The sequence below is a fragment of the Anser anser genome, assembly GCF_964211835.1.
Source record: "Anser anser genome assembly, chromosome: 15".
Lineage (NCBI taxonomy): Eukaryota > Metazoa > Chordata > Aves > Anseriformes > Anatidae > Anser > Anser anser.
This window is the reverse complement of record NC_139736.1, coordinates 11,454,129-11,481,058: the sequence shown is the minus strand read 5'-3', so window position 1 is coordinate 11,481,058 and position 26,930 is coordinate 11,454,129. Positions and strand designations below refer to the sequence as shown.

The 26,930-nt window shown below is 62.9% G+C and overlaps 2 protein-coding genes across 3 annotated transcripts; one reads left to right on the top strand and one right to left on the bottom strand.

Annotated features, from left to right (window-relative positions):
- Positions 1–115: 115 nt before the first annotated feature.
- Positions 116–22,095, top strand: CLCN7 (chloride voltage-gated channel 7). The gene is made up of 25 exons (XM_083800823.1): positions 116–318; positions 5,560–5,631; positions 7,484–7,555; positions 8,132–8,197; positions 8,843–8,975; positions 9,228–9,337; positions 10,126–10,206; positions 10,391–10,453; positions 11,050–11,133; positions 12,197–12,290; positions 12,873–12,937; positions 13,589–13,705; positions 14,021–14,075; positions 14,673–14,733; positions 15,375–15,513; positions 16,301–16,394; positions 17,823–17,992; positions 18,339–18,390; positions 18,905–19,032; positions 19,237–19,322; positions 19,574–19,706; positions 19,859–19,918; positions 20,305–20,481; positions 20,593–20,673; positions 20,795–22,095. Exons 1-25 carry the CDS (start codon positions 187–189, stop codon positions 20,879–20,881), a joined length of 2,412 nt encoding a protein of 803 aa, XP_083656949.1. The 5' UTR covers positions 116–186; the 3' UTR covers positions 20,882–22,095.
- Positions 22,096–22,757: 662 nt separating this feature from the next.
- PERCC1 (proline and glutamate rich with coiled coil 1) lies at positions 22,758–26,929 on the bottom strand. Of its 2 annotated transcripts, XM_083800847.1 has the most exons (3): positions 24,930–26,928; positions 24,704–24,823; positions 22,758–23,717 (listed from the first exon to the last, which is right to left on the bottom strand). In XM_083800847.1, the coding sequence occupies exons 2-3, from the start codon at positions 24,727–24,729 to the stop codon at positions 22,904–22,906; spliced, it is 840 nt and encodes a 279-aa protein (XP_083656973.1). In that variant the 5' UTR covers positions 24,730–24,823; positions 24,930–26,928; the 3' UTR covers positions 22,758–22,903. The 2 variants fall into 2 exon arrangements, with proteins under 2 accessions (XP_083656973.1, XP_083656972.1); XM_083800846.1 differs by having other exon boundaries at positions 22,758–23,868; positions 24,704–26,929.
- Position 26,930: the final 1 nt, after the last annotated feature.

Below are 26,930 nucleotides of genomic sequence, written 5' to 3'. Positions count from 1 at the left end.
CCTGGGTGTGTGTGGGGGGGGCCCCCTGCTCCCACCGCCGCCAGGCCTCGGGCCCGACGGGACTACAACTCCCATGGTGCCGCGGGGCGCGGGGCCCGCGGCGCTCACGTGACGGCGGCGGCGGCGCGGGTCACATGACCGGCCGGCGAGGCAGGGGCCGGCGGAGCCGCGCCGCCGCCGCCGCGCATGGCCAACGTCGCCAAGAAGGTGTCGTGGTCCGGCCGCGACCCCCGCGACGAGGACGAGGACGGGCCCGCGGGGGAGAGCACCCCGCTGCTCAACGGCACCGGGCCCGGGGCGCCGGGCGGCTCGCGCCAGGTGGGGCCGTGCTGCGCCGCTGGGGGCTCCGCGGGGCTCCGCGGGGGCCCGAAGCGGGCGGGGCCCGGGGCCGGCGCCGGGCGGGGGCCTCCAGCCCCGGGGGGAAGCCGGAGGGAGCCGAGGCCGGGCCCGAGGCGGCGGGGCTGCGGCTCCCGCGGGGCCGTTCCCCCACCCCCCCCCCCCCGGTTAGCCGGGCGCCCCCAGGTAACCGAGCCGCGGCTCGGAGCGCGCTGCGGGGCCGGGGTCGGGGCCGGCCGGGGTTGGGGCCGTCAGGGGGCGTCCCCGCGGCGTCCCGGGGGTGCGGGCTGCCGCTGACAGCGATCTGGGGCTTCCCGGGAGCCTCCAGCCCAGGTGAGAAGCCGGGCTCTGGCAGCCGTTAGCACGGACGGCTCGTCTGGTATGATCCTGCGCTGCCCTGCTCCTGGGCAAGTCAGAACAGCGGGCTAATGAGGCTAATTAGAGGGAAGCGCAGGGTTTGTCGGGCTGGAAGTTTCTGCTGCGGCTCTGCAGGCCGGGGGCCCGGCTGGCTGGGAGGAGCTGGGGCGCTTCTGCAGCTGTGCTGCTCCGAAAGTAGAACCGGGGCCTGTGCAGCAGCGCCGGGTGTGTACCCAGCACGTCTTGTCTTTAAAAATCGCGTGGTGAACAGTGTGGGCCTAGAGCATGTTACAATAAGGCTTAACTACGTCCCTCGGCTGCAGGTCGGTTAGGGCAGGGTTTTTCTGGGTGGCTCTGGAGAAACGTCTGAGCCCACGTTCAGCGGGGCCGGTCAGTGGTGCTGAGACACCTGGCCCTGCCGCCGTGCTTCGCTGTGGCTCTGGGCAGGACAGCAGGACAGGCACCGCTGCTCCCTGGCAGTGGCTCTGGCACCGAGACTGAGCTGCGTGGCACAGCTGCCGCTCCCGACGTATGCCCTGTGCCTGAAGTGCCCTGTACCCCGACAGAGCCCTCCGTGGCTCTGAACTGCTGCAAGCACAGCACACCCCCTCCAGGAGCGGGACGCGGGAAGTGTCACCATGTCCCTGCAGCTGTCCGTGGCCAACTAACGCCGGTAGGAGCGCAGCCACGTGCGATAACTCCGTGGCACCAGGCTGGGAGGCTGCAAAGCCAAGAGAGGACAGCTTTGGCAGAGGGTGGGAGCCATTCAGCCCCTGGGAGGTTTCACCTGGCGGCACGGTAGTGCAGCAGAAACGGCACCAGTGGAGTTTCTTCTCTTTCTCACGTGTTCGTTGAATGGAAATGAAAGTGATCTTAGTGACAAAAGGAAGCACGGGTCTTTAGTTCCCCAGCTGCCTGCTGCGAGCAGTCGAGGGTGGGAGGTTAGGAAGGGCTGTTTGCCTGGACAAACGTGCCCGTGGTTATAGAGGGGGTGCCGCAGGGAAGTGGCTGGAGTCCCTCTGTTTTGGGGCTTGCCAGCTGGCCGGGAAGGGGGCTGGGCATGGCTGCGGAGCTGCGTGAGCCTTCGTCCCCTCCTCGGGACCTCCTGGTGGCTTGGGTCTGTGACGGTGTGAGGGGCCGCCGGTACCTCTGGGCACCGCGTGTGCCGGGGCGCGTGGGGCGCCTTGCTCTCCCGTCCTCAAGTTGCGCGCAGCCTGTCAGTTCTCAGGCTGCCAAGTGGGTGGACAACTTTAGTAACAGCAGCTGAATTCCATTAGCTTAAGGTACTTTTTGAAAAAGATGCCCATCTCGACTGTGCTTACCCGGCAGAGGAGGGACCGTGGGGAGGCCTGCAGCTCGTCTCGCGGCAGCCCCGAAAGGGCCCTGGGGGCTGGGAATCCTTTTCTTCCTTCCTGCTGCTTTCACAGTTTGTTGTTGTGTGGGCCCCTGATGCGGTCTGCGCCCTGTGCTGCGCCTTATCTCGCCGATAGCAGAAAGCCACGTGCGCCTGGAGTCGGTTAGCGAGGAGCAGGGGGGTGATAAGGAGCAGCTTGCGGGTGGGCGCCGGTGATGCCCTGCAGGAAGCGACCTCGCCGGCTCCCTGCAGAGACAGGCTGCGGGGTGAGCGAAACGCTCCCTGTTTGCGGGTCTTCAGAGCAGAGTTTGTCAGGCACTGAAAGGCTGCTGTGCGCACAGCTGGGGGTTGTCCTGCGGGGGTTTTAGATAGCCCCGGTGGGAGCTGGTCCGCTACTCGCCAGCCGGGATTGCTGCGAGACGAAACACCCCGGTGGCATCGCACGCAGCAGCGCCGCTTATCAGATCTGCAGAGCGCCCGCCGGTTTGCTTACGTGGGCTCCCGTGGCTTGTTGGGAGCCACAGGGCCAAGCCCTGGCCGTGCTGCTGGCTCTCCTTACACCCCGCGCCGCTGCTGGGGTTCACCTTAAACTGCCGCTGCCTGGTCTCTGCGCTGGTCCTTCCGGGGCCTGAGCACAATCTGGTGACTGAGACCTTTTGCCATTTATTTTTTCTCTTTTGGGACTAATGCTGAGTTTGCCCCTGCCCGTCACAGAGCATCATAAGGGGAAAGGCAGCTCTGGAGGTCTCAGCCCCTGCCAGGAGCAGGTCCCTTAGGCTGGGCGGCTCAGCCCCACATCCAGTGGGGGTCTCTAGACCCCAGTTTCGCTGTATTGCCACCCTTGGGGTGACAGGTTTTCCCTAAGCAGATATTCCCTTGCTATAACTTGTTTGCTGCCTGATGACCTATTGATGCAGAGCTTTGGGGAACGTCTGGCTCCGTCTTCCCTGGAACCTCATTAGGTCACTGGACACAGCAACAAGATCTCCCTGAGCAAGCCAAGCCCTCGGCTTCTCCTCGTGTACCTTAGCGTGTGCCGCAGCCCCTGGCCGTCTTGCTGCCTGCGCTGGGCTCTCTCCTGTGTCTCGGTGCCTGCCTTGTCCCGTGCAGCCCGAGCTGGCTGTGGTGACCTGGGACTCCCCCCAAGCCTGTCCCTTGGGCTCGCTGCAAAGCTGCCTTCTAGCTGCCGGGGTTGATCCATCCCAGGTGCAGGGTTCTGCATCCCCCTCTGTTGAACTTTGGGGGGTTCCCGCAGCCTGTTGAGGTCCCTCTGAAGAGCAGCTCTGCCCTCCGGCGTATCGACTGCTCCGTTACTAGAGACATTAAGCAGGTTTGGTCGTGACCAGCAGTCCGTATTGAGGCTCTGCTCACCTCTTTGCACAGCTCAAAACGAGTGAGGAATTACCTCTAGCACCTAACGGGGGCAGGTGCTGAGGGCTGGGTAACGCCGTTGTTCGTCCCCCCCTGTCAGGGGCAGCTCTTGCAGGGGGCTTCCCCGGTGGGCTTGGGGCAGGAGAGCTGCCGGTCCGTCTGCGGCCGCTGGGCTTCAGGAACAGTGCGTGCTGATGTATGGAAATAATTGCTCTGCAGTCACACCAGCATCATACGTGCCCGGGAGCCTGCGTTTGGAAAGCACTCAGGCTGGGGTCATGTTGGCCGTGCGCTAAGCGGTTCTTTGAACCGTGCACAAATAACTTGCTGTCTGTGCCCCTGGCCGTCTAAATCCCTCCCTGTCCCTTCTGTGGAAGGCGGGTGCTGATGGAGGGAGCTTTTGCCCATCCTCCTGGCATGTGATCCCCCGTGCTGGCCGAGATGGAGCCAGCCCTCCGCTTCGGCAGCGACTCGGGCTGCACAAACACCGGGTGGGGGGAGCGGGGCAGGGCCTCTCCGTGTCACGATGAAAAATTGCTGCGGGATCCGCTGGAGGCCCGACCCCAGGTGTGAGCAGGGAACGTGACACGAGTGGTGGCTTCCAGCTCGGTTCCCTGTTCTCGTCCGGGGTGTGTGGCATCTAACGGGAACCCTAAACCTGCGTGCTGCTTGAAGCCTCCTCTGAACGGTCTCTGCTTTCACCCTGCCGGAGCTGCAGGGTGGGGACCGGGTCTTTTCCCTGGCCCCGGGGCAGTGGGGTCCCGGCTGGGAGCTCTGTGCCACCAGAGCAGCTGGGCACTGAAACAAGTAGCTTCTGCTTCTGTCTCTTGACTCTGTGGGTTCCCATCTGCTCCTGTGCCTCCCCTGGGGAGGTGACAGCTTTGTGGGTGCCTGGCTTCCGGGATGAGTTTGAGAAGCAGGGGCAAAACCCAACTGCAGGTCAGGGAGTAAATAGGAATGGGGAGCTGATGGAGAAGTGCGAAAATAGGTCAGGCTGCCAACACAAAGGGATATTCTTCATCTGCGGTGACGTGCACGGCTCCCGGCTGCTCTGGCCTGCGCGTTCCAGGCAGGATCGGGGGGGATTAAGGCAGGAGGGGCTTGATCTGGGATCCGCCGGCTTGCTGGCCCGTGCAGAGAGGGACCGACGTGCTGGGAGCCCCGTTGCTTGCTATGGCTTGTCTATTCCCCAGTCTGTCAGCAAGGCTGTTTGGGAATAGGGCTGATGGAGGGATGAGGGCTTTGGGCTGTTCTTAGTGACCGTGCTGCTCGCACCCTGGTGCCCGTGCGTTTCCCAGCGGTGGGGGTGATGGCGGGGGCGATGGCAGTCTGCGTGCTGCTGGTGGGGCTCCTCGTGGCGCTGCCCAGCTGCAGGCTCAGCCACAGCCCTATCCTGCGTTGGCCAGGAGATGAGAGTTGCCCAAAATAGTCCCCAGACTCCTGCGTTATGCAATTGTGCTGCTAGTGACAAGCCTGAGAAAGGAGAACCTGCCTTCCCGGAGGCGCTGGCAGCGGCCGCTCCTTCCCGGCATCGTCCTGGGCCCCGGCTGCAGAGCAATGCGCCGCTTCCTCCTGCGCGCGCGGCGCTGGGACCTGGGCACGCCGGGGGTCTGGGGGGAAATGGGCGCCTGGGAACTCCCCAGGGGAGCAGATGGCAGAGCAAAAACGTGCCATTAGCCATCTCTTAGTGCTGGCCTGGCTGAGGAGCAGCCGCAGCAGGCCCTTGTGCTTGTGACCGCAGAGTAGTATTTTTTGGGGGGGGGGGCAGTGCATGGGGACGCTGTGCGTGGAGGCAGCAGCCCACCCAGCAGCAGTTTTGGAGGGCAGGACCCAGCCTGGGCCCGAGGTGTGGGTGGCACTGGTCAGAGTGCCCGCAGGCAGCCCCGCTCCTCCGGCGTGGGGGAATCGTGGTCTGGGGATGCAGCTGGAAGGCGAGAAGTGACCGGCCTGTGTCTGGGCTGTGGGGCAGCCACCTCCCTGCCGCGTCCCCTGCCAGCAGCTCTTGGTGGGTGCTGCCCCTCGGGGGGCTCTGGCCGTGGGCAGCCAGGCGGAGGTCGGCGTGAGGTGGGAGAGCTGCGACTCGCTGAGCCGGTGGCCGTGGTGCGCTGGGGAACTGAGCCGGTTTTCCCTTCTCTTTGCAGTTCACTCCTTCTTCCTTGCTGCGCACTGGCCAGCTGAGCAATGTGGATCTCAACGAGGACGTCCGTGAGCTGGTGAGTGGCACAGAAGGGGGATGTTGCCAAGCTCCCTGCTGCAAATAACCCGCGGGGATGCTCCCAGGTCAGCAGTGTCCATAACGGGAGACCCCTGGCCGTCTTCCACTGGTGGCACCAAGTGCTGCTCTCTCCCTGAATCGTGCTTGCCACGTGAGGGCTTCTGCGTGGCCCTGCTGGAGAAATGAGTGCTGCGGCAGTGGAGAGGCGTTTCCTGCGCTGATACCCCTGGTGATGGGGTGGTTGTAGTGTGAACCAGAGATCTGGCGGGGCTGAGCGATTTGGGGGCGGGAGGAGAGAACACGGTACAAGTGCTGGCTGGAAGCACAAGTGCCCTTTTGTGTTGTTGTGGTTTAAAGGGCTCGTTGGAGCTCTGGAGCAAGCTCGGAAGCTGCTGAAGATGCATTTGTGTTCCAAGCTCAGGCTGGCTCGGTCTCCCTCCTTCCTGGTCCTTTCTCTGCTGGGCTCTGCCCTCCTGGTTTGTCTAGTTCTCTCCATTTTTGTCTGACAGCCCTCAGTAGGCACCCAAAGGGGTGGTTGCTGGGGCTGGGCCACGACCAGCTCCCCGTGAGGCTTCCTCCTGGGCCGGGTGACCTGCGTGGCGCGAGGAGCCTGCTGCTGCTCAGCCCCCGTGTCGCTGGTTGCCCTTGGCCAGAGAACGCCGTGGCTGCGCCGAGCGGCAGGTCCTGACTGCCAGCCAGGCGCAGAGCTCAGCACCAGCTCACAGCACCCGGCCAAGCAGCTCGGGCTGGGGGAGCAGCTGCCGGCACTGGGCGCCCTGCGGGAGCCCCTGGCACGGCGTTGCCCTGCCCCGAGGTCTGTGGCCTTGCCTGGAACGGGACAAGAGCAAATGCAGAACCGAGTGGGGCGGGGAGGATTTCTTCCTTGTCATGTGAGCTCCTGCCCGGCTCAGGCAGCGGGCAAGAGAAGCAGCTTTGACTCAGCACACAGGCAAGGGAGGGGACCTGCGGTGTGACAGCAGCTGGGGAGAGATCTCAGCTGTGCTCCTTCCCAGGGGCAGGGCTGGCAGCAGGTATCTTGCGGAAACTCAGGTTTCAACCACCCACCTGGAAAATCTCCTCTCCCCGGATTGTCCTGCCTCAGTTGTGGAGCTTCACAAAGTGCGAATGGGAAGAATTCTGTTAAAATATTTCTTACGGAATTCTTAGGTGGAAAGAAATGCGTCTTAATCCAGTGCTTTGGAGAAAAGGCTGGGCCAGCTTTGGCTGTAGCTGTAACTCAGGGCCAGGAAAAGGGCATGTGATGCTGGGGGGGCCTCCTGCAGCCTCGGTGAATGCCCTAAATCAGAGCCAGGAGAAGCTTGCATGATTGAAGGCGTTTGTGAAACAGAACTTGATTTCTGCCCAAAACCGAAGGTCTGCTTGAAATAGCTCCTTGCTTTAGGCCAAAGGAATTTCCTGCCGAGGAGAAACGTTGCCTTCCGCCGGGAGCACGGGGACGCCGTGTTAAAACGTCAGGTCGGTGCCGGCTGTGCCAAACCTCCGTCTGCCTGCTCCTTGCTCCCCCTGCGTGGGGCTGCCCCTGGGCAGATGTCCTGCCAGGGACAGAGGAGGTGGCCAGGGGTTCAGATGCAAAAGGCTCTTTGAGTTGGTTTAAATCTGCCGCATGCGCTGTCTGGTGGAAGGTCACCCCAGGTCCTGGCCTCCTGGGCAGCCTCACTCGGGCCCCTCCCCAGGAATCGTGCAGTAAAAGCAGCCCCACGGTGGCGGGGTGGCGCGGGCGCTCGGTGTCAGCAGTTACCTCCGGGCAGCCGGCGAAGCGAGCAGGTCCCTCCCTGGCGCTGCAGGAGCGCCCGGCCCGGCCCCACCGACCTGTGCGTTGTGTCCCGCAGGAGACGGAGCTCCCTCGGCCGTATCCCAATGAGATCCCCCACAACGAGAAGCTCCTGTCGCTCAAGTACGAGGTATGTGGGCCCCTGATCCTCCCTCATCTGCCCCGTGGGGAAGGAGCAGGGTCCAGGAAGGGAAGAGATGCAGCACTATGGGGCTGCGGAGGGCATGGGTGAGGGTCTGAGGCTGGCCCTCCCCTGGCACAGGCGTCTTCACCTGCATTAGAATGACAGAATGGCTCAGGTTGGAAGGGACCTTACAGCTCATCCAGTTCCAACCCCCCTGCCATGGGCAGGCACACCTCCCACCAGATCAGGTTGCTCAGGGCCCATCCAGCCTGGTCTTGAACACCTCCAGGGATGGGGCATCCACAGCTGCTCCGGGGAACCCGTGCCAGGGCCTCACCGCCCTCTGAGTGAAGCATCCTAACCTCTAAATTGAATCTCCCCTCCCCCTTGTCCTGTCGTCATCTGCCCGAGCAAAAAGTTGCACTCGATCTATTTTATAAGCCCCCTTTAAGTACTGAAAAGCTGCGATAAGGTCACCCCGCAGCCTTCTCTCCTTGAGAGAACTGAACAGCCCCAGCTCTCTCAGCCTTCCTTCACAGGAGAACTAAAGACACTAAACAGCATCTCCCTCTTCTGAACTAGAGCCTGGACTATGACAACAGTGAAAACCAGCTGTTCCTGGAGGAGGAAAGGAGGATTAACCACGCGGTGAGTCTCGCCGCGACGTGGCTGCCCGCTGTTCCTGCAGGCTGGCACCACAGCTGAGCCAGCCCTGCTGAGGGGAGGCGCGGGGAAGCCATCGCGCGCTGCCCGCTTCTCTGTGCTGGGGCTCAGAAGCAGCTTGAGCCACGGTGGGTTTATGGGCATCAACCAGCTTGTGGCGAGCAGTGACAGCTTGGAGCAGGGCGGCCAGATCCACAGGAATCCAGCGTGGTGTAAGGGAGGGCTCAAACAGGAGCTGGCCCGGGTACACGTGGTGGCGTTGCTGGGACGGAAACGGAGCAGAGGGACGCCTGGAGCATCTGTGTAGGGAAGGCCTTGTCCTGGGGGCTTTGGGAGTCAGTGCTGCAGCAGAAAACAACAGGAGAGTCTGCTGAGAGGCCTGATGGAGGCGGGCAAGCTGGAAAAACTCTTTCTGTCCAGGGATCCCTTGGGGGGCAAGGGCACTGGGGGATGGCTTGAAACAAGTCAGCTGTGGCTGGGCTTTGCAGTTCTGCGCCTGCCTGTGTCCATTCTCCCTGGGCAGCTCTCCGCAGCCTGCAGCTTAGGCCTGGATCAGGAAAGGTGGCCAGCTGGGCTGGGAGCCCCCCCTTGATGCTCTTGGGGGCTGACGGCTGTTTGTCTGTCCGTCAGGCCTTCCGGACGGTGGAGATCAAGCGCTGGGTCATCTGTGCCATGATCGGCATCCTTACCGGCCTCGTCGCCTGCTTCATCGACATCGTGGTGGAGAACCTGGCCGGGCTGAAGTACCGAGTGGTGAAGGACAGTATCCTCACACGGAGAGCCGTGGCGTCCTCCTGGTGGCCGTGAGAGGGACAGAGGGCAGCACTTCCTCCCAGGGGCTTGGTGGCATGGGTCCTGCTGCCCGCGGTGCTGAGCTGTGATAATGGAGGAGGCTGTGCTATGTGCAGGGCCTGCTGCGCCCGCCGCAGCTCAAGGAGCTCCCTGGCGACCCTTAATTGCGGTGGGAGGCGTGTTACTGAGCTGGCACTGGCCTTTCCTTGATCCGCCGCCTCAGACATCGACAAGTTCACGGAGAAAGGGGGCCTGTCGTTCTCTCTGTTACTCTGGGCCACCCTGAACGCCAGCGTGGTGATGGTGGGCTCTGTTATCGTCGCTTTCATAGAGGTAAGGGTTTGGAGGCCACCTGCCTGGGTGTACTTCTGTAACATCAAACGCGTTTCTGCTGAATTGGCTCTTGGAAGTGCAGTTCCGTGGTGCTGGCCGGGAAGGGCTCCGTCTGTGAGGTAAGATTTCCCCTCAGGTGTCAGACCGTCAGGGCGCGCTGCCCTTCGTCTGCAGCCCCAGCAGCTTGGGGCAAAGGAGGTGGCAGAAAGGTGTGCTCCAGCCTCGGAAGCAGGCACGGCTCTTGCTCTCGTGTCAGTCCGTGCAAGCCTCGGGCCTGGCTCAGCCTCTTTGCTTCGTGTGTACGTGAGCGTCTGCAGTGAGCAGGCTGGTCAGGTGCCTCGGAGGCACGAGAGGACAGGCCGGCAACTGGCTGCTGACCTCTGGGGGCAGGCTGTGGCTGAGAGGGGGGCGATGGCTCCCTGCGAGCCTCTCTGAGTCATCAGCGTCTTCCTTGTTGCTTTGCCCTCGCTCCTGTAAAGCTCTCCCTGGCCACCAGGTGAGAGCCTCCTGCAGCGCTGGGCCTCTTGCCACGGCGCCGTGCTGGGGAGGACCTCGTGTCCCACGAGAACCCGCCAGCGGCTCCTCCCTCAGGCGCTGCGTGTCTGTGGAGGTGCAGTGGGTGCAAGCCCACCTCCAGAGCCTGTCGGCAAGCTTTGGCCTTGTCTTTGAGCCTTCCCGAGGGTATGTTGGTGTGCCCTGTGCTTTAGGGACAGGAATAAAGTGACCAATGCGGTCCCAGTCTCTGTCCTGTCCGTGGCAGCCACGAATCCCTTCCCTGATCCCCACAGCCCGTGGCAGCCGGCAGTGGCATTCCCCAGATCAAATGCTATCTCAACGGCGTGAAGATCCCGCACGTCGTCCGCCTCAAGGTAAGCGGCAGCTCGTGGGATGAGCACCTTCCGCGCGTGCTGGGCCGGACCCAGCGAGTTGTGCCCTCGTGCCGTGGGGCGCTCCCTGCGTGTGCCGTGGCAGAGCCGCAGCCGGGCTCCCCGCGGCGCTGCGGAGCGCCCCCGCACCCTCGTGATGCGCTGTGCCTTTTGCTCTGTTTTGCAGACCCTGGTGATCAAAGTCTGCGGGGTCATCCTCTCGGTGGTCGGCGGCCTGGCCGTTGGGAAGGTGATGTGCACGGGGCTCTCTCGGGCGCGCTGCAGGCGCGGTGTTACCCGCTGCGGTGCAGCCTGGCGCTGGGGACTGGCGCTGGTGGCCCCGCGGTGACTTCCCACTCTCACTCCCTGGTCTGCTGGCCAAGGTGACCGCGGCACGGCCGCTGGGGAGCGGCAGAGGGCGTGCAGTGCCAGCCCCAGGATCTGTGGTGCCACCAAGAACACGTCTGTGTTCATCCCCAGGGGTGTGAGATGGGGGGCACAGGTGCCCCCTTGGGACCTCGCTAGCCTGCCTGCTAGGGCTGGGGGCAAGGAGGGCAGCCTCGGCAAGCCTCTGTCCCCTCTGCTGGAGGGGGAGCTGGTGGGAACAGGAACCACTCAGTAGAGTGAGGATCTGGGGGGGAAACATCAAGGTCTGCATCTGCTAGAGGGAATTCTCCTGGGCTAGACTTGAAGAGATGGAGCTGGTACAGGCAGAGCGTGTTGCTGGGTGCTGGTGCCCAGCTCCTTCAGGGCAGTGACCTGAGGAGAAGCAGGCAGCCTTCCCCAGCTTCCCGCAGCTCCAGGGGTTCTTCCTTCCCCTGCCTGACCCTGCTCTCCTGCCCGCAGGAAGGACCCATGATTCACTCCGGAGCGGTGATTGCTGCTGGCATCTCCCAGGGGAGATCCACGTCTTTGAAGCGAGACTTCAAGGTTGGTGCTCAGGGCTGCGGGGCTGTGCTGCAGGGGCTCTGGACATGTTCCCTGGCCGTCCCTATCAGACTTCCCCAGCCAGGAGATGAGTGTTGCGTAGCCCTGTGTGCGCTTCTGAGCTCCAGCAAAGGGCCTGTGCCTCCCTCCCTGCTGAGGCTTCGGGTCTGTCAAGCGATGGCCCCTGAAAAATGGCATTGTGAGCATTGAAAGGGAGGAGGGGGCAGAGCTCTGTGCCAGGGGCAGTGTTCCCTCTGTTCCCATCCCCATTGGGTGGAGGAGGAAAACTCTCCTTGCACTGCCAGCATAAGGTGAGCAACGTAAATCTTAACACAGCTTTCATATGAAAGTTGGCATGATATGAATTTTGCTACGTGTTACCATGAAATACAGAAAAAATCCTACATGCGTGTTAATATTTTTCATTGTACCATCACAGGAATAATTGTCTGTGAACGTGCTGGTCCTAAATTAATCTTCTGCAAGTTACTAGGATGCTAGTGTTAGTTGCATGGCATCATCCACGCAGCTTGGAAATTAGGAAAAATTCAGGCTGGAAATTAGGAGAAATTTCTTCTTAGAGTGGTCAGGCATTGGGACGGGTTGCCCAGGGAGGTGGGGGAGTCACCGTCCCTGGGGGTGTTTAAGGAAAGGTTGGACTTGGTGCGAAGGGACGTGGTTTAGTGGGTGACAGTGGTGGTAGAGGGGTGGTTGGACCAGATGATCTTGGAGGGCTTTCCCAACCTTAATGACGCTGTGATTCTGTGATCCACCAGCACCTCTCCCTGGTGAGCCAAGACCTGCCTGGTGCCAGAGCCCAGCCCCAGCCTGCCTCTGGGGTGCTGGAGCTCGGACTGCCTCGGGGAAGGTGTCTGGAGAGAGGGAGGGAGCTGTGGTCTCCAGCCCGCGCTGCTTGAATCCCGTCCTGTGCCCCTGGGGGTGCCCGGGATGGGCTGTTCCTTGGGGTTGCGTTGGTGGCAAGAGGTCACGTGTGGTGTTCCCTGTGTCTCCTCCTGAGCTCATGCCTTTGGCCAGCCCTGAACCTGCCTTCGCTTGGGTATTTCAGATCTTCGAGTACTTCCGCAGAGACACGGAAAAGAGGGACTTTGTCTCGGCTGGAGCTGCTGCTGGTGTCTCGGCTGCGTTTGGTGCCCCTGTGGGTACGTGTCTCGGTTCTGATGCTGAGCAGCGCCTGCATGCACGTCTTACCAGGAGGTTGCTCCTGCCTGCGCGGGGGCGGCTGCGGGGACCTAGGACACTGCAGGAGCCTGGGCCAGGAGAGCCCAGCGTTTACCTCCAGGCTCAAACACTTGCCTGGAAGCCCGGAGGGTAGGTGATGTGTGGTGGGAACATGTGAGCAACTGAATCTGGTGTGCTGCCATCCTCTGCCAGCTCCAGGACTGAGAAGAAAAAAACAGCTGCACCAAATGCGGTGCCCCGAACCTTCCCCAAAAGTGCCTGGCCTCCCTCCAAGCTGTCCTGTCCTGCCCTGCCCTGTGGGTCCTGGGAAGAGAGGAGGTGGTTATCTGTGTCTGATGCTAAACTCCTCCCTGAGATGGGGGAGGACAGTGAAGGGGCTTTGCTGCGAGCAGTATGTCGTCGGTGGCTTGGTGGGCTTGGCTGGTCCCTTCCCCGGAGCCCGTCGGTTGTGGGCTGGGTGGGTTTGGCTGCCTCGGCTGGTGCTGCTGGGCAAGGATCCATGGTACGTGCCCGTTGTGAAGACGTTTGTCTTGCACTTGCAGGGGGCGTCCTCTTCAGCTTGGAGGAAGGGGCTTCCTTCTGGAACCAGTTCCTGACGTGGAGAATCGTAAGTGCTGGGAAGCAGAAGCAGTAACTCAAGAGCTGCTAGCTTTGGGTCTGTGTGCAGCCCCTGGCACTCTGGGATCCCTCCGTGCCCAGCAGCAGCTCCTGGGGTCCTGCTGCTGGGCCTCCGGGGGCCTGAGCCAATTGTGTCTGGAGCCCTCTCCGCCGTCCTCTCCAGTGCTCTGGGAGCTGTGCCTCAGGGAGGCCTGTGACGCTGCTGTGGCGTTTGGGAAGGCCTGATCTGATTAACACAGGGTGTGCTGGCATTGTCTTCCCGCCCCACCGTGCCCACGGGGCTGGGTGTCCCACAGCTGTGTGCCTCCTGCCGTCCCTCCCCTGGCTGGGCGTCCAAGGGATCAGGGCATCTCAAATCCCTTTCTAGTCCCCAGGGGCTGAAGTTGGGTCTGGCTGAGCAAGGCAGTGTTCTCTGAGGCCGCTCACCCCTTTTCCAAGGGAGCTGGCAGCAGAGAGGCAAGAGGAAGAGCAAGCCCATGGTGTAAGCTGCCCAGAGTGCTGCCGTGGGGAACGTGGCCGCTTGTCTCCAGCACACGGCGGGTGCCAAGTCCTAGCCAAGAGCTCGGGGTGTTTTGGGGTAGCACGGAGGGAGCAAGGCTGGATGTGTCCAGCAGTGACTCTGGGCTGCATCTCTTTCTAGTTCTTTGCCTCCATGATCTCGACGTTCACTCTGAACTCTGTCCTGAGCGTTTACCACGGCAATGCTTGGGATCTCTCCAGCCCTGGGCTCATCAATTTCGGCAGGTTTGATAACGAGGTATGGCACGGATACTCTTCTGCGTAAGGCTCTGTTGGGGTGTTAGAAGCAGCATGGGGGGGTTGGGGACACCAGTATGTCTTCACACGTTGCCTGGGGACTGAGGCAGGCTCCGGGCTTTGGCTGGATCCCAGGCCCACCGATGCGAGCAGAAGGTGTTTCTGCAGCCCCCGCTGGGGCCGGGTGCTGCGGGGTGTGCAGGGGATGTCCTGGGGGAACTCCAGGAGCCGCTCTGGCTCAGGCTTGTGCTGCCTGAGCAAATGGTGACTCACTGCAAAAGGGTCAGCAGATCTGAAACCCATCTCTTGTTTTTAGAAAATGGGATACACAATCCAGGAAATTCCTATCTTCATCTTTATGGGCGTGGTTGGTAAGAGTTCTGCTCTTTCAATTCGATTAGTCTGAATAATTCCCTCTGTTCTCTGTCTGGGCCTAAAAAACTTCAGGATCCTGTTTCCTGGGGGAGTGGAAAATCCATTTAACTCTAGAGCAGAGGCTGCTCGTGGGGCTTATGGGGGTGAGAGCTGGATCCCAGGCCAGCCCTCGCTCGCTCCTGTAGCAAAGGCGAGCACGTTTCATCTGTGTCCTGCAGTCACTCGTTGGGGTTGGTGTGTCGTGGCAGCCCGGTGCACTCAAGCTGTGGTGCTTCAGCCACCCTTACCCCTCCGGAAAGGGGAAACAGAGCGCCTCAGGCACTCCCCAGCGTGCTCACCCAGCTCTGCAGCTGCCCGGGTGTCTGTTTGCCTGTCCGTAGTGCCGGTGCTGTGACGCTGGTGCTGGTCTCCCCTTGGATTCAGGGCCTGGCATCCTCCACGCTCTGTGGGGCTGCCCAAGCAGGGGCAGCACCTGTGTGTCACACTGGATGTGTTGTCGATGTCTCCCTGAGGTTCGCTGTTCCTCTTGCCCCTTGGGCAGCCACCGGAGGGTGAGACCTGTGTGCTGACATTTCCCTCTTCTGCGTTTGCAGGCGGGATCCTGGGGGCTCTGTTCAATGCCCTGAATTACTGGTTAACGATGTTCCGGATCAGGTAAGAGCTTGTAGGCGGCAAAGATGACTGAAATGGGTTGGCTGGCACCTTCTGTGCTCCCTGCAAGTGGTGTTCCTACCCAGAGCCAGGCTGTAACCTCATACCTAATGTGTAACGTGAGAAATGACAGCTGGAAGCCGGCGCACAAAGATGCCACGTGCCTCTTGCTGCCCGCAGCCGAGGCTTTGACCCACAGCACCCTGCCTTTGCTCTGACCCTGCTGTGTTTCTCTTTAGTGACCTGAGGGCCCAGACAAGTGCAAATGCTGTGCACGCCCAACCGTTACGTGTTTCTGAGAGCTGCTTAACCCCGTGTGATGTGCCGAGTGGGTCGCAAGTGACCCTGCGCAGTCCAGGAGGGCAGAACAGGGGCTCCTGGGGGGGGCCTGCAGATGCCCACGGGGCTGTCTTTTGAGAGCCAAATCCACGTGCTGCCCTGGGGCACAGCAGGACCCTCGCTTCGCTGTGAGGAGACAGCTCAAGAACCAGCTCTAGTTGGCTGGGGCCTGCAGCAGCTGCCCTCCTGTTCCCGGCACAGCCCTCCGTGCCCTCCAGCCCGTGAGGCCTGCCTGCAGCCCACTGCCCGGCACCCCTGGGTGCTGCTGGGGCAGAGCCGGCCCCACCGCTCCGCTCCCCTCGCAGGTACATCCACCGGCCCTGCCTCCAGGTGATTGAGGCCATGCTGGTCGCAGCGGTGACGGCGGCTGTGGGCTTCGTCATGATTTACTGCTCTCGAGACTGCCAGCCCATCCAGGGGAGCACGGTGGCCTATCCCCTGCAGGTAGGAGGTGCTGGGGGGAGACCCTGAGCCTCGGCGGAGGCTGGGAGCTGAGCAGGGGAACGAAATCCTGCTGGGCCTTGCTGGTTCCCCTGCAGTCAGTGTCTTCTGCACCGGGTGGAGCTGGAGACCCCGGTGCAGCAAGCAGGGGATGGTTCTGCTGGCCGGCCTGACCCAAAGCTCTGGAAATAAAAGCAGCTGGCTGCTCTTTCATCCAAGTCCTGGCTTGGCAGGGACAGAGGCAAAGGCACCAGCCGGCAGGCTGTCACCAGCCAGATGGCAGTGGGGCCTGGCTGAAGCTGTGAAGTGGTGGTGTGGGCATGCGAGAAGCAGCGTGGTTGTTGGAGCCCTTTGCTCACATTTTGGGCGCTTTCCTTTGTGCTGCAAAGAAACGTGTGAAGCTGCCAGGCCAGGGATCCTGGAGAAGCATCTCTCTCGTTCTGACTTCGTTCCGTTCTCCTCCCGTATGGCAGTGCCCTGCCCTCAGCTCAGCGGGGGTGCCCCAGATCCCCAGGTCTGCCCTGGGCTCCTCCTCACCGTAATGCCCAGCTCAGAGATGTGAGCCCCGCTCGTGCTGCAGCGTTACTTTGCGGGGGTCTCCGCAATCACCAACAGCAAATGAGCCGGGTAGAAGCGCTGCGGCGGTGGTGTCCTTGCAGCCTGCAGCTGCCTTCTTGCCAGCACACAGCCGCTGCGCTCCGCAGCCAGCCGGAGCCTGGCAGCCTTTGCTGCCACAGGGCAGCCCACATCTGCCATTTCTAACTTGTTTTTTTTTCCTTTCCCTCCTTAGCTTTTCTGTGCTGATGGAGAGTACAACTCTATGGCCACTGCCTTCTTCAACACACCTGAGAAGAGTGTTGTCAACCTCTTCCATGACCCTCCAGGTCTGCCTGCCTAGCGAATGCTTCCTCAGACAAGAGCAGAGTGGGGCAGGGTTTGTGCTCGGTGGCTGATCTGTTCCCTCCTTGCTTGTGGGACGAGGCAGGGGTTGGTCAGCCCCAGAAGGCACAATGGGATCCTGCCGAGCCCTGTGCGGGGCAGCAGGGAGTGAGTGGCTGCGTCGTGGTGCGACAGTGAGGGGCTGTGCTGCTGGCGGCCCGCTGGATGCGCGGGAGGGGTGATGTGAGCCTGTGGGCATCCAAAAACCTGCTGCTGCTGCTGCACCATGGCTGAGGTTGGCCAAAAGCCTTTTGAGTGAGCTCAGGGAGAACAGGCCGGGCAGTGCCTGCTGTGTGCCGAGGTACCCAGCAGCTTGGCCAAAGGGCTGTGGTCTTGGGGCAGCTGACGGACAAAGGCTCGGTTCTGTCTGTGTGTGTCTGCAAGCTGGCACCTCTGAGTGGCGTGGGAGCATGTCTGGGCCTTGCTTGTTCTCTGGAGACTGTCCTGGAAATACCCCGGGCTGTTTTCTTGCTTAGCAGGGCCTTTTGCCCCTGAATGACTTTACCTTCTGGGCAGGTTGTGGAGGTGGATTTCTGGAGTTTGGATTTGCTCGAGAAATTAAATTTGGCGTTCATATTCCAGCTCCCATTTCCCTTGGACCCCATGTGACGATAACGTGCTCTCTTCCCCCGGGCCTGCTGCTCTGAGTTTTAGACCCTCGGTTTGGGGTGTGCAGCTCAGTACTTGGCACGGTGACGGGTGTCCCATGTCTCAGGGCTGCTTCCTGCAGCGCTGGGCCCTTCCTGGTTCCGTGCTTTGGTCCATTGACCTCTCATTAAGGAGAGAGGTTGCAAAGTATGAATTCAAACGGCTGAGCCTGCTCATCAGTCCTAAAAATAGTACTAGGCTGAGTCCTGGGGACGACAGTGTCTCGCTGTGCTGGGGGACAACATGAAGGCATGCCCCGCACCATGGGGGCTGCGTGACAGGGAGGGTGTTTATAGAACCTGCTCTGTTGAGCTGATCCCAAAGCCGACTGTAGCACCTCCGTCCTGCTGACCTCGTCCTGCAATGCTGGCAGTCCCTCGGGACTCTGCAGAGTTCGTCATTTTTCCTTGCAGGAAGCTGAGAAATGCAGGGCTGAAAGGGGCTGGGTCGTCGTGGGTCATGAGATGGAGGAGATGCGTGTGCTGGACTCAGTGGGATGGGAGGGCTTTGGATGGCACTGGCAGGGTGCTTGGCAGAGGCAGAAACAACCCAGAGAGCCAGATCGAAAGGCTTGTGCTGTCAGGGAGGGTGCTGGGGGGGAAGTCTGGAGGAAGGTGCACCCGACAGGAGGGGCTTTGTCTGCTGGGAGCGAGTGTCAGGGGCTGCTGCTGCCTGTTCTCCCCTGGCTGTGGAACCAGCACTGACTCTTTTCTCCCCACCCCCAGGTTCCTACAACCCCATGACGCTGGGGATGTTCACCCTGATGTATTTCTTCCTGGCCTGCTGGACGTATGGCCTCACGGTGTCTGCGGGGGTCTTCATCCCTTCCCTGCTGATCGGCGCTGCCTGGGGGAGGCTGTTCGGCATCTCCCTGTCCTACCTGACCAAGGGCTCGGTGAGTGTTTGATGGGAAGGGGCACTGGGTGGGGGGATGTGGCACCCAGCTCTCCTCATCTTGCTGCTGGCCCAGCTGCATGCGCAGGCGGTGGGCGCAGAGCTGGCTGAGAGCCCAGCACCGCGGTCTGGAGAAGTGTGGAGCGCGTTGACTCCTCGCTTGATGTCTTCCTGGGCTGTGTCTCTGGGCTTTCTTCAGTCCCAACGGAACCCTGCCGACATCTGGGCTGTGCAGAAGTCCTCAGGCACTTCCTGCTCCTTGGGAAGGGGGTTCTGGGGCCAGGGCACTGCTTGTTATCCGTGGATGACCTTGGAGTCAGCAGCTGACTGAGCCCTTTCTCTCTCAGATCTGGGCTGACCCTGGGAAGTACGCCCTGATGGGAGCTGCTGCACAGCTGGGTGAGTTGCCCCCCCCACCCCCCTTCAGGACTTGTGGCCACCTCTGACTCGTGTCACAGTGAAGGTGGCAGGGCAAGAAATGGTCTTTGCTTCCCTGGTGCAGCTTTTTCCCCTAGCTGAAGCAAAGCCTGTGTGGTGTTGCTAAAACCCCAACCCGGCTGTCAGCTCCCTAACAGCCCTGCCAAGTGTTGGGCTAGTCCAGGGCAGCAGCTGGCCCCGTGCGGCCCCGGGGCTGGAGGTGCTGCAGGGCTGAGGCCTGGCTTGGGTCTGGCAGCTCTGGCTTCCCCTGGCCCCCCCCCGGCCCCCCACGGATCATGGGTCACTGGCACTTGGTGCCCTCTCTCCTGCCCGCAAAGCTGATGGAGGCGAGCAGCATCCCTGGGTGGGTCGGACGTGCTGCCTGCCTCGTGGGGTGCCTGTGTGGGAATCCTGGGTTGCTGTTCAGAGACTGAGGGGCCTTGGGTGCTCTCCCCTGCCCCCCTAAGTCCCTGCTCCTTTTGGGTGCTTCTTACAGGTGGGATAGTGCGGATGACGCTGAGTCTCACGGTCATCATGATGGAGGCAACAGGCAACGTTACCTATGGCTTCCCCATCATGCTGGTGCTGATGACAGCGAAGATTGTGGGAGATTACTTCGTGGAGGTGAGGGCTGGCTGTGCTCACTGGGAGCCCAGGACTGGGCGAGAGGCTGCGGGTGAGGATTTGGGGTACTGCCAAGCCGGGGAAGCTGTAAGTGAGGGCTGGGGGTGTTGCAGAGCCGGTGGACTCTCAGAGGGGAGCTGCTGCCTGGCTGCACCCCCTTAGCATCTCAGCAGGCCTCTCCTGACAGCTCGGCTCTCCTTGCAGGGGCTCTACGACATGCACATCCAGCTGCAGAGCGTGCCATTCTTGCACTGGGAGGCCCCGGTGACGTCCCACTCCCTCACGGCCAGGTAGGTGGGCTGGGGGACACCACCACGCAGCTGCAGCCCTCGGACCGTGCTGTCGGCCCGAGTGGAGAAGGGTGGTGGTGACCTGCTTTGGTCACAGGTGCCTGATGGTCACCGGCACCATCAGTCCAGCCCCTTCCCCAGCAGGGTGAAGTCCCTCTCCGTGGTTATGGGGAGCAAGGAGGTGTGTGCGTGGTGGGGTGAGTTCAGGGTGTGCTGCCACTGAATTGTTTCCCCCCGATTCTTCCCCGCAGGGAGGTCATGAGCACTCCCGTCACCTGTCTGCGGAGGATCGAGCGGGTGGGCACGGTTGTGGACATCCTCAGCGACACCTCCTCCAACCACAACGGCTTCCCCGTGGTGGAGAGCAACCCCGACACCACCCAGGTGGGCTGGGTGCCCCCCGGGGGGGACCGGACCGCAGCAGCTCGCGAGGGGCTGTGTCCGGGGTCGGCTGTGCGAGGGCTGGCCGTGGCGTGGGACCCTCGTGCTCGCCTCCCCTCCCCAGCCTTGTTTTTACACACGGTGCTCTGTTGCAGGTGGCAGGGCTGCGGGGTTTGATCCTGCGCTCCCAGCTCATCGTCCTGCTGAAGCACAAGGTGGGTGGTGCTGCACAGAGGCTGGGTGGGCTGCCCCGGGGCCCTGCTGCCCCGGCCCCACCACCGCCTCGGGCCCTTTGGTACCTGCCCTGTAGGGAAGGGCTGGCAGAGCATCCCTGTCATCTCCCTTGGCTCTCCGTTTGATGGGGGCCGCCGTGCAGCCCGTGGGCACGTTGGTGTGCCCAGCAGCCTGCTGTGCCTCACTGGGCTCGCAAACCACCCCTGTAATCAGAAGCAAGCTGCTTCTCTCTGGGTGCTCCATCTACTTCATGCTCCTGTCCTCTTCCCTTCTTACCCTGCCTTGGTGCCCTGGTGTGGGCTGTGGGGCTGCAGTGCCCCAGTCAGCATCTGGGGACGGTCGCTGATGGTGTCTCTCCCCCCCCAAGGTTTTTGTGGAGAGGGCCAACCTGAGCCTGGTGCAGCGGCGGCTGAAGCTGAAGGATTTCCGGGACGCCTACCCCCGCTTCCCCCCCATCCAGTCAATCCACGTCTCCCAGGATGAGCGCGAGTGCATGATCGACCTGAGCGAGTTCATGAACCCCTCGCCCTACACCGTGCCTCAGGTAACATCCAGGGGCCCCTCTGCGCCCCAGTCTGTCAGGGAGACGACCACTCTGGGGAACCAGAGCCAGCTGGGGCCTCTGTGACCCATTCGGCCCCGATCTGCCTTGCAGGAGGCATCTCTGCCACGAGTGTTCAAGCTTTTCCGGGCCCTGGGCCTGCGGCACTTGGTGGTTGTGGACAATCGCAACGAGGTGAGTCCCCGGGGCCGCCAGGCGCTCGCTGCGTGCGGGCAGACGGGGCTCTTTGGGATGCTGCTGTTGTCCCCAGGCTCAGCTCGCCAGCACGGGGCCTCATGCTGTCCCTTCCCGGCAGGTGGTGGGCATGGTCACCCGCAAGGATCTCGCCAGGTACCGCCTGGGGAAGGAAGGACTGGAGGAGCTCTCGCTGGCACAGACGTGATGTGGGGCAGCGCTGCCCAGCGGGATCGCACGCTGGCCCCTCTGAGACTGGGACCCTCATTTGGTAGGGGCAGGGAGAGGACTGGGCTGGCTTGTGGAGGTATCGTGGTGCCTGGAGCACTGGCACAGCTGTTCTGCCCTGGCTCTCCCGTGTATCGCTGCCTTCCCACCTCTGCCAGCTCCTCTCCTCCTCGCCCTTTCCTCTGCTTCCCTGAGGGATCAAAATATGCTGTTGGTTCTGTTAGCTCTTTGAGTAAGCTCACCGAGGGTTGTGTGAAGGCTGGAGCATGCCTGGGGAGCCCAAGTGCCCTGCTGAGCTGGGTACTGTCTCTCTGCCCTGGCCCCTGCCCTCTGTCTCTGCTGCTGCCCTGGGCATTCCGGGACTGGGCACCTCCTCTGGGGCTGGGGCTGGCTCTGTGGGGAGGGGAGGTGGCCGGGCTCTCCCCTGCTCCCAGGGCCCTGTCCCCTCTCCCCATGCTGCTGCTGCCTGGGTTGGGCTGAGCCCTGTGTCTCTGTTACTTTGGCCAGAGGGGATCCCTGCCCTGCCCCACTGTGCAATAAAAGGGCTCCAACGGTTCAGCAGCTGCTGTCTCTTGCTCTTTCTTGGCTCCCTTGACTGCTGTGCCCCTAAGCCTATGAGGTGGGGGTACAGTGTGGCCCTTCCTTGTGGCTTGGAGGGGATAAGAAGGGGAGGGCGTCCCTCGGGTGGTGGTGGGCCTGGAACGTGACCCTAGTGTGTTCCCCTGTGCCTCCAGCCCGCCCCTCAGCCTCCTCAGTGCTGCTGCATCTCCCCTGCAGCGATACTGGGTTGAAAGTGACCCCAGCTGCGTTTCTGTACTTCCTGCACCTTGGTCCAGACCTTTGCAGCAGCCTGGGTCCTGCTAGCCTTGGCTGGTGCCCCCCAAAACCAGCCACCAGATCCAGCCCCAGGGAGAGAGCCGAGCCTGCAGCTCCCTGGGTGGTGAGGAGTGCTCCAGCCCTCACAGTTCTTTGCCCTCTAAGCTCCAACTCCTTTATCTTCCTCTGCCCTCATTACCCTGGGTGCTGGCCGTGGCCCTGCTCTGTGCTGCACCCCTGGGCCCGGTCCCTGCCCTGGGGTGCGAGTGCTCTGCACTGCGTTCTCCTGGGGGGGAGCTGGGCAGGGAGAACCTGGCATCTGGGGGCTTTCTACTGCGGGCTACTTCTGTGCTGAAATAAACCCTGTTTGTACTTTTATGTGGTGGTGCCTGGCTCTTGCTTCCCTCCTCCCCTGGCCCTGCTGCCTGGGCTCAGCGCAAGGCGTTGGGCTCGGGGGAGCCCCTCAGGAGCTGAGACCCTGGGGTTGGTGCTGGGGGGCGCGAGCAGCGCTCCCCCTGCATGTGCCATGGGGTGGGGGTTGCTGTATGAGAGGTCCCTGGCAGGCCTGGGCTGTTCAAGGTTGCCCCTTCCTGGGTGCTTTTCCCTTTCAAGCCTGACAAAAAGCCACCACAAAGACAGGGATGCCTCCGCCGGGCCCTGGTAACAGCGCCGGGCTCCCGTGGCAGCCAGGAGGCCGCAGGGAAGGGCTGGCTGCGCCGTGGTGCGGCCCTGTCCTCCCGCCTGCGTCTGACACCCAGCAGTGTGGTGGTGGCAGGTCCCTGCTGCCTGGGCAGGCATCGGGTTCCCCGGATGGCAGCCGGGCGCTTTATGAGGCCCTGTGCTGCCCTTTGCCCCAGCGCAGCTGAGATAAGGGGATGGGATCCCCCGAGTTGGGCCCGCAGAGCAAACAGGGGCTGTTGGCTCCTCCAGCCACCGCGCTTCCCTCCTCCTGCTCCTGGAGGGCTGCAGAGCCCTTTGTCACCAGAGGCAGGGATGCCCCTGCTGCAGCGGCGGATGGCGAAGGACACCGTGCGCACTCGTGCCTAGCAGGAGTCATTTATTCACTCGTCCCATCGCCAGCTCCAACCCAGTGGCTCCAGCTGCCCCAGCGCTGGCACCGGGGCTACGGTTTGATCATTAACTGGGTGGCACGTGGTGGGGCCAGGGCCCCCGGGCCGTGGTGGGGTCAGAGCCCGACAAAGGGCTCAGCATCCAGCCCCAGGCGGCCCGGCTCAGGAAGCAGCTCCCGCCCAGCGCCCGGCAGCTCCGGCCCCGGCTCCACCGTCCAGTTGGCCAGGAGGTCGCTGAAGTCGGGGGTGCCGGCGTGGAGGAGGCCGGCAGGGCCAGGGCCTGGCTCCCTCCAGAAGGAAGGTGGCAGCTTCCTCCTGTGCATGGGGGTGATGTGGCCGTATTTCCTCTCCAGCCGCTGCGTCTTGCCACCGGCCCCCCGGGGCGGCAGGCACCGGTGCACGCCGTACTCAAAGAGCTCGGCCAGCGGCCCCAGCCTGTGCGTGGCCCCGGGGCCGCCCCGCGCCATCACTGCCTCGGGCTGGGGCTGGCTGCCCCGTGCTGCACACGGCAGGCTGGCGGCGCCTGGCTCGCGGGCGGCGCACCGGGGCGAGCTGCAGTCCTCGGGTGTGCCGCGGCCGCCGGCGGGCTCCTCCTGGCCCCGCCGCCCAAAGTACCGCTGGATGTCACAGCTGATGAGCTCCAAAAACCGGAGGAGCCGCAGGGTGGTCTCAGCAGCGTTTGGGCCGGCCGGCTCCAGCCCGCCGCAGCTGGTGCTGTCCTCTGCTGCCTCCTCTTCATCTTCCTCTTCCTCCTCTTCGTCATCTTCCTCCTCCTCTTCCTCCTCAGAGAGGTCGGGGAAGTCGGGTTCGGGGCGTGTGGGCAGCAGCAGGCCGTGTGGGAAGGGTGAGGGCAGCCGCAGCCCGGCCAGCGGCCGGATGACGCCCGTGGCCATGTCAGCGCGCAGGGGCAGCCCGGGGCCTGGACTCACCCTGCGGGGCAGGGGCGGCGGGGTGAGGGCGGCACGCACCCCGGGGTGTCCCCGTCCTGGTGCCCCACCGCAGCGCTCGGCCCTGAGGTGGCAGCAGGGGGGTGCTGTGTGGTGCGGTGCCACAGCCAGCGTGGGGCAGCGGGGCTGCCGATCTATGGGACAGGGGGCAACTGAAAACATCCCCCTGAGCCCTGGGATGCATGGCAGCAGGGTTGTCCCCGCTGATCCATAGGACGTGGGGAAGCACAGACATCCCCCCAAGCCACAGAGCAGGGTTTACATCCCCCCCCCCCCCAAAGGTGTGAGGCAGCAGGATGTTCCCTGTCGCCCCAGGGCTGGGTGGAGGTGGATGAGGCCCTGGGCACAGCACCCTGCCACCACGGGTTGCACACCTGGGATGCTGAGCCCCCTGCCCATGCAATGGTCCCACGGGATTCCCTGTGACAGGGCAAACCTCCCCGCACTGCCCTGGCTGTCTCTGACCACAGCTGGGTCTTGCTGAGCTGCAAGAGGACCGCTCTGTATTCAGAGACCTGTTCCCTGGGGTCCCCAGCCCTGGCTCGCTGTGGGGCATTCTCAGCCACGTGCCTGGGAGTGCCACCACCCAGCTCCAAAAGGCTCTCGGGGCAGCAGTGCCTCTGGGGACAAATCCTGATGCCGCCCGGCCAAGCCTGGGACAGCATCACTGCTGCCCCTGTGCATCCCTCTGCATGCTGTCCCCTCCGTGGGGCCTCCAGACCCCTCCATGGGGCCTCCAGTCCCCTCCGTGGGGCCAGCGGGCAGGCAGCATCGGGGCTCAGCTCCCGGGGCGCCGCACAGCACAGCAGGGACGCTCGCCTCTGGGCTGCGGGGAGTGGGAGTGGGGCAGCCACGCTGGCAGAGCCAGCCTGCCCCGGTGCCACCCGTGGCTGGAGAGATGCCCCGGTGCAGGAGGGCATCGCCCGGGGCCGTGGCTCCTCCGGTGCCTCAGCCCAGCTCGGCACTCACCTTGGTGCTGCTGCCCGGCCATGCATAGGCTCCCGCGCCGCTCCCCCTCGCTGTCCCTCCACCTGGGCCTGAAGTATTTATAGCGGAGCAGCGAGCTGACGGCTGGCAAATATTTGGTAGCTGTATTGTAATAGTAGACTCGGTAAACAGAGCTGGGGTTTGCTTTAGCACCCAGCAACGGGAGAGCGGCGCGGGGAGGGACGCGGGGACGGAAGGCAGGGCTCACCTTAATGGTTCACTAGCCAGGGGATTTTCAAGTGTTGTTCCTGTAGATTCACCTATTAAATCGGCAGCCCCAGCTGCCAAACTGCCTGCACACTTGTACCGAGGGCTCTTATCTCTCTGCTGATTGGAGGCGAAATCAAGCTTTGTCAAATAGGCGTAAAATTAAATTTCATGCTATTTTGACTCCTGGAGTAGGGATCTTCTGAAGAACACACTGCTTATCGAGCGATGCCTGTGCAAACAGGCGCTGCGGCTGTGGCGGGCCAAACCTCCCGGCTGGAGCCTTTGCAGGGGTCCCGCGGTGCTGGGTGCTGCTCAGCCCCCCGCACGGCTCCGGGCCCCCTGTCTCCAACCTTGTGCTCCTCTGCAGACCCCAAGGCGGTTGTGGGGCTCAGTTATGAGTCCCAGGGTGGGTTTTTGAATATTTTGAGGTGGCAGAACATGGCTCCAGCGGCATGGCTGGCGGGAGAGGCACTTTGGGGTGGAGCGGTGGGGCTGGGTGCGCCAAGGCGGGTGGCCCTTGTCAGTCAGTGCTGGATGCAGAGATGGGGACGTGCTTGTGGGAAGCAGCTGGGGCAGCCCCAGGGCAGGGACAGCACCCAGGATGGCAGCACCGTCACCGCAGACAGGGTGCTGGGATGCCCCATGCCTCCTGCGTGGCTGCGTTGGTCCGTGCAGGCTGTGAGCATGATAGAGGACCAGCTGGTGACAACAGAGCAGCTTGAGGCGGCTGTGGCCCAGCTGTGCCATTTCTGTTCTGGCACTGGGACGTGCTCTGGTGTGGCCATCTGGGGGGACACAGAGCACAGTCAGGGGACAGGGGACAGCTCTGGGACAAAGGATGGCCAGAGGACAAAGGACGGCTGGGGAACCTGGGTGGCTGGGGGTGCAGGTTGGGTGGGGACACAGGACGGTCAGGGGACACAGAACAACCCACGTGTGACAGCTGGAGGGTACACATGGGATGGCTGGCAGCCTGACACAGAGCCCAGCCCCCCAGCACCCTGCTGCAGCCCTTGCTGGGGGATCTCAGCGGGGTTGCGGATGCACTTTGGCTTTGGGGACAGAAAAGCCCCTCCTCCAGAACTGTCCTGCCCTCTGTTCGTGGGGCTGATGGTGGCTCCCAGTCTGCTCCCACAGAACTGTCCCTGTCCCCTGGGGCTGAGCTGTCCCCCAGCACTGAGACGGGCCCCCCAGCCCCTTGCACGGCATAGCACCGCCGCTGAGGACAGTGCCACCCTGGGCATGGCTGTCACCCACCGGTCCCCCACTGTCTGCAGCCCCTGGTGCCCCTTCCCTGGGGCCGACAGCCCTGGGGCACCTTGCAGGGACTGAGCTGTGGCACTGCCACCGTCACCAGCCGGGCCCCGCAGCGCTCCTGTCCCCTCTCCAAACGCTCACGCTGGCAGCCCCGGGGGGCCCAGCAGCCATTCCACCCGGGCACCGCTGGGCAAACAGGGCCAGCGGGAGCTGATAAGCCCCGGGCACCTTCGATCTGCTGCCTGACGTCACCCGCTGCCACCGCTGCCCGCCTGGCGCGGCCTGGCACAGCTTGGCACAGCCCAGGATGGTTTGGTATGGAATAACCTGGAACAGTTTGGTATGGGATAGCCTGTAACAGTTCTGTATGGCACGGCCTGTAACAGTTCGGTATGGCACGGCCTGGAACAGTTTGGTATCGGATAGCCTGTAACATTTTGGTATGGGATAGCCTGGAGCAGTCTGGTATGGGACGGCCTGTAACAGTTCCGTATGGCACGGCCTGGAGCAGTTTGGTATGGGATAGCCTGAACAGTTCGGCATGGCACATCCCAGAATGGTTTGTCATGGCCTGGCCTGGCAGGGCTTGGCATGGCTCAGCATGGCGCGGCCCGGCCTGCTGCGGCTCGGCAGGGCCTGACGCGGCTCGGTACGGCTCGGCAGGGCCTGACGCGGCTCGTACGGCCCAGCAGGGCTTGGCCCGGCCCGGCCCGGCCCGGCCGCGGGTGCCGTCCCCGCCCCT

Bases quoted from the DNA above. Each gene is read 5' to 3' on its own strand.
- CLCN7 (XM_083800823.1), top strand. From the start codon at position 187: ATGGCCAACGTCGCCAAGAAGGTGTCGTGGTCCGGCCGCGACCCCCGC. The intron at 5,632-7,483 runs GTGAGTGGCACA...TGTGTCCCGCAG, and splicing joins ACGAGGACGTCCGTGAGCTG to GAGACGGAGCTCCCTCGGCC. The intron at 15,514-16,300 runs GTAGGAGGTGCT...TTCCCTCCTTAG, and splicing joins CGGTGGCCTATCCCCTGCAG to CTTTTCTGTGCTGATGGAGA.
- PERCC1 (XM_083800846.1), bottom strand. From the start codon at position 24,725: ATGGCCGGGCAGCAGCACCAAG. The intron at 23,869-24,703 runs GTGAGTGCCGAG...CCTGTCCCATAG, and splicing joins GGCCGGGCAGCAGCACCAAG to ATCGGCAGCCCCGCTGCCCC.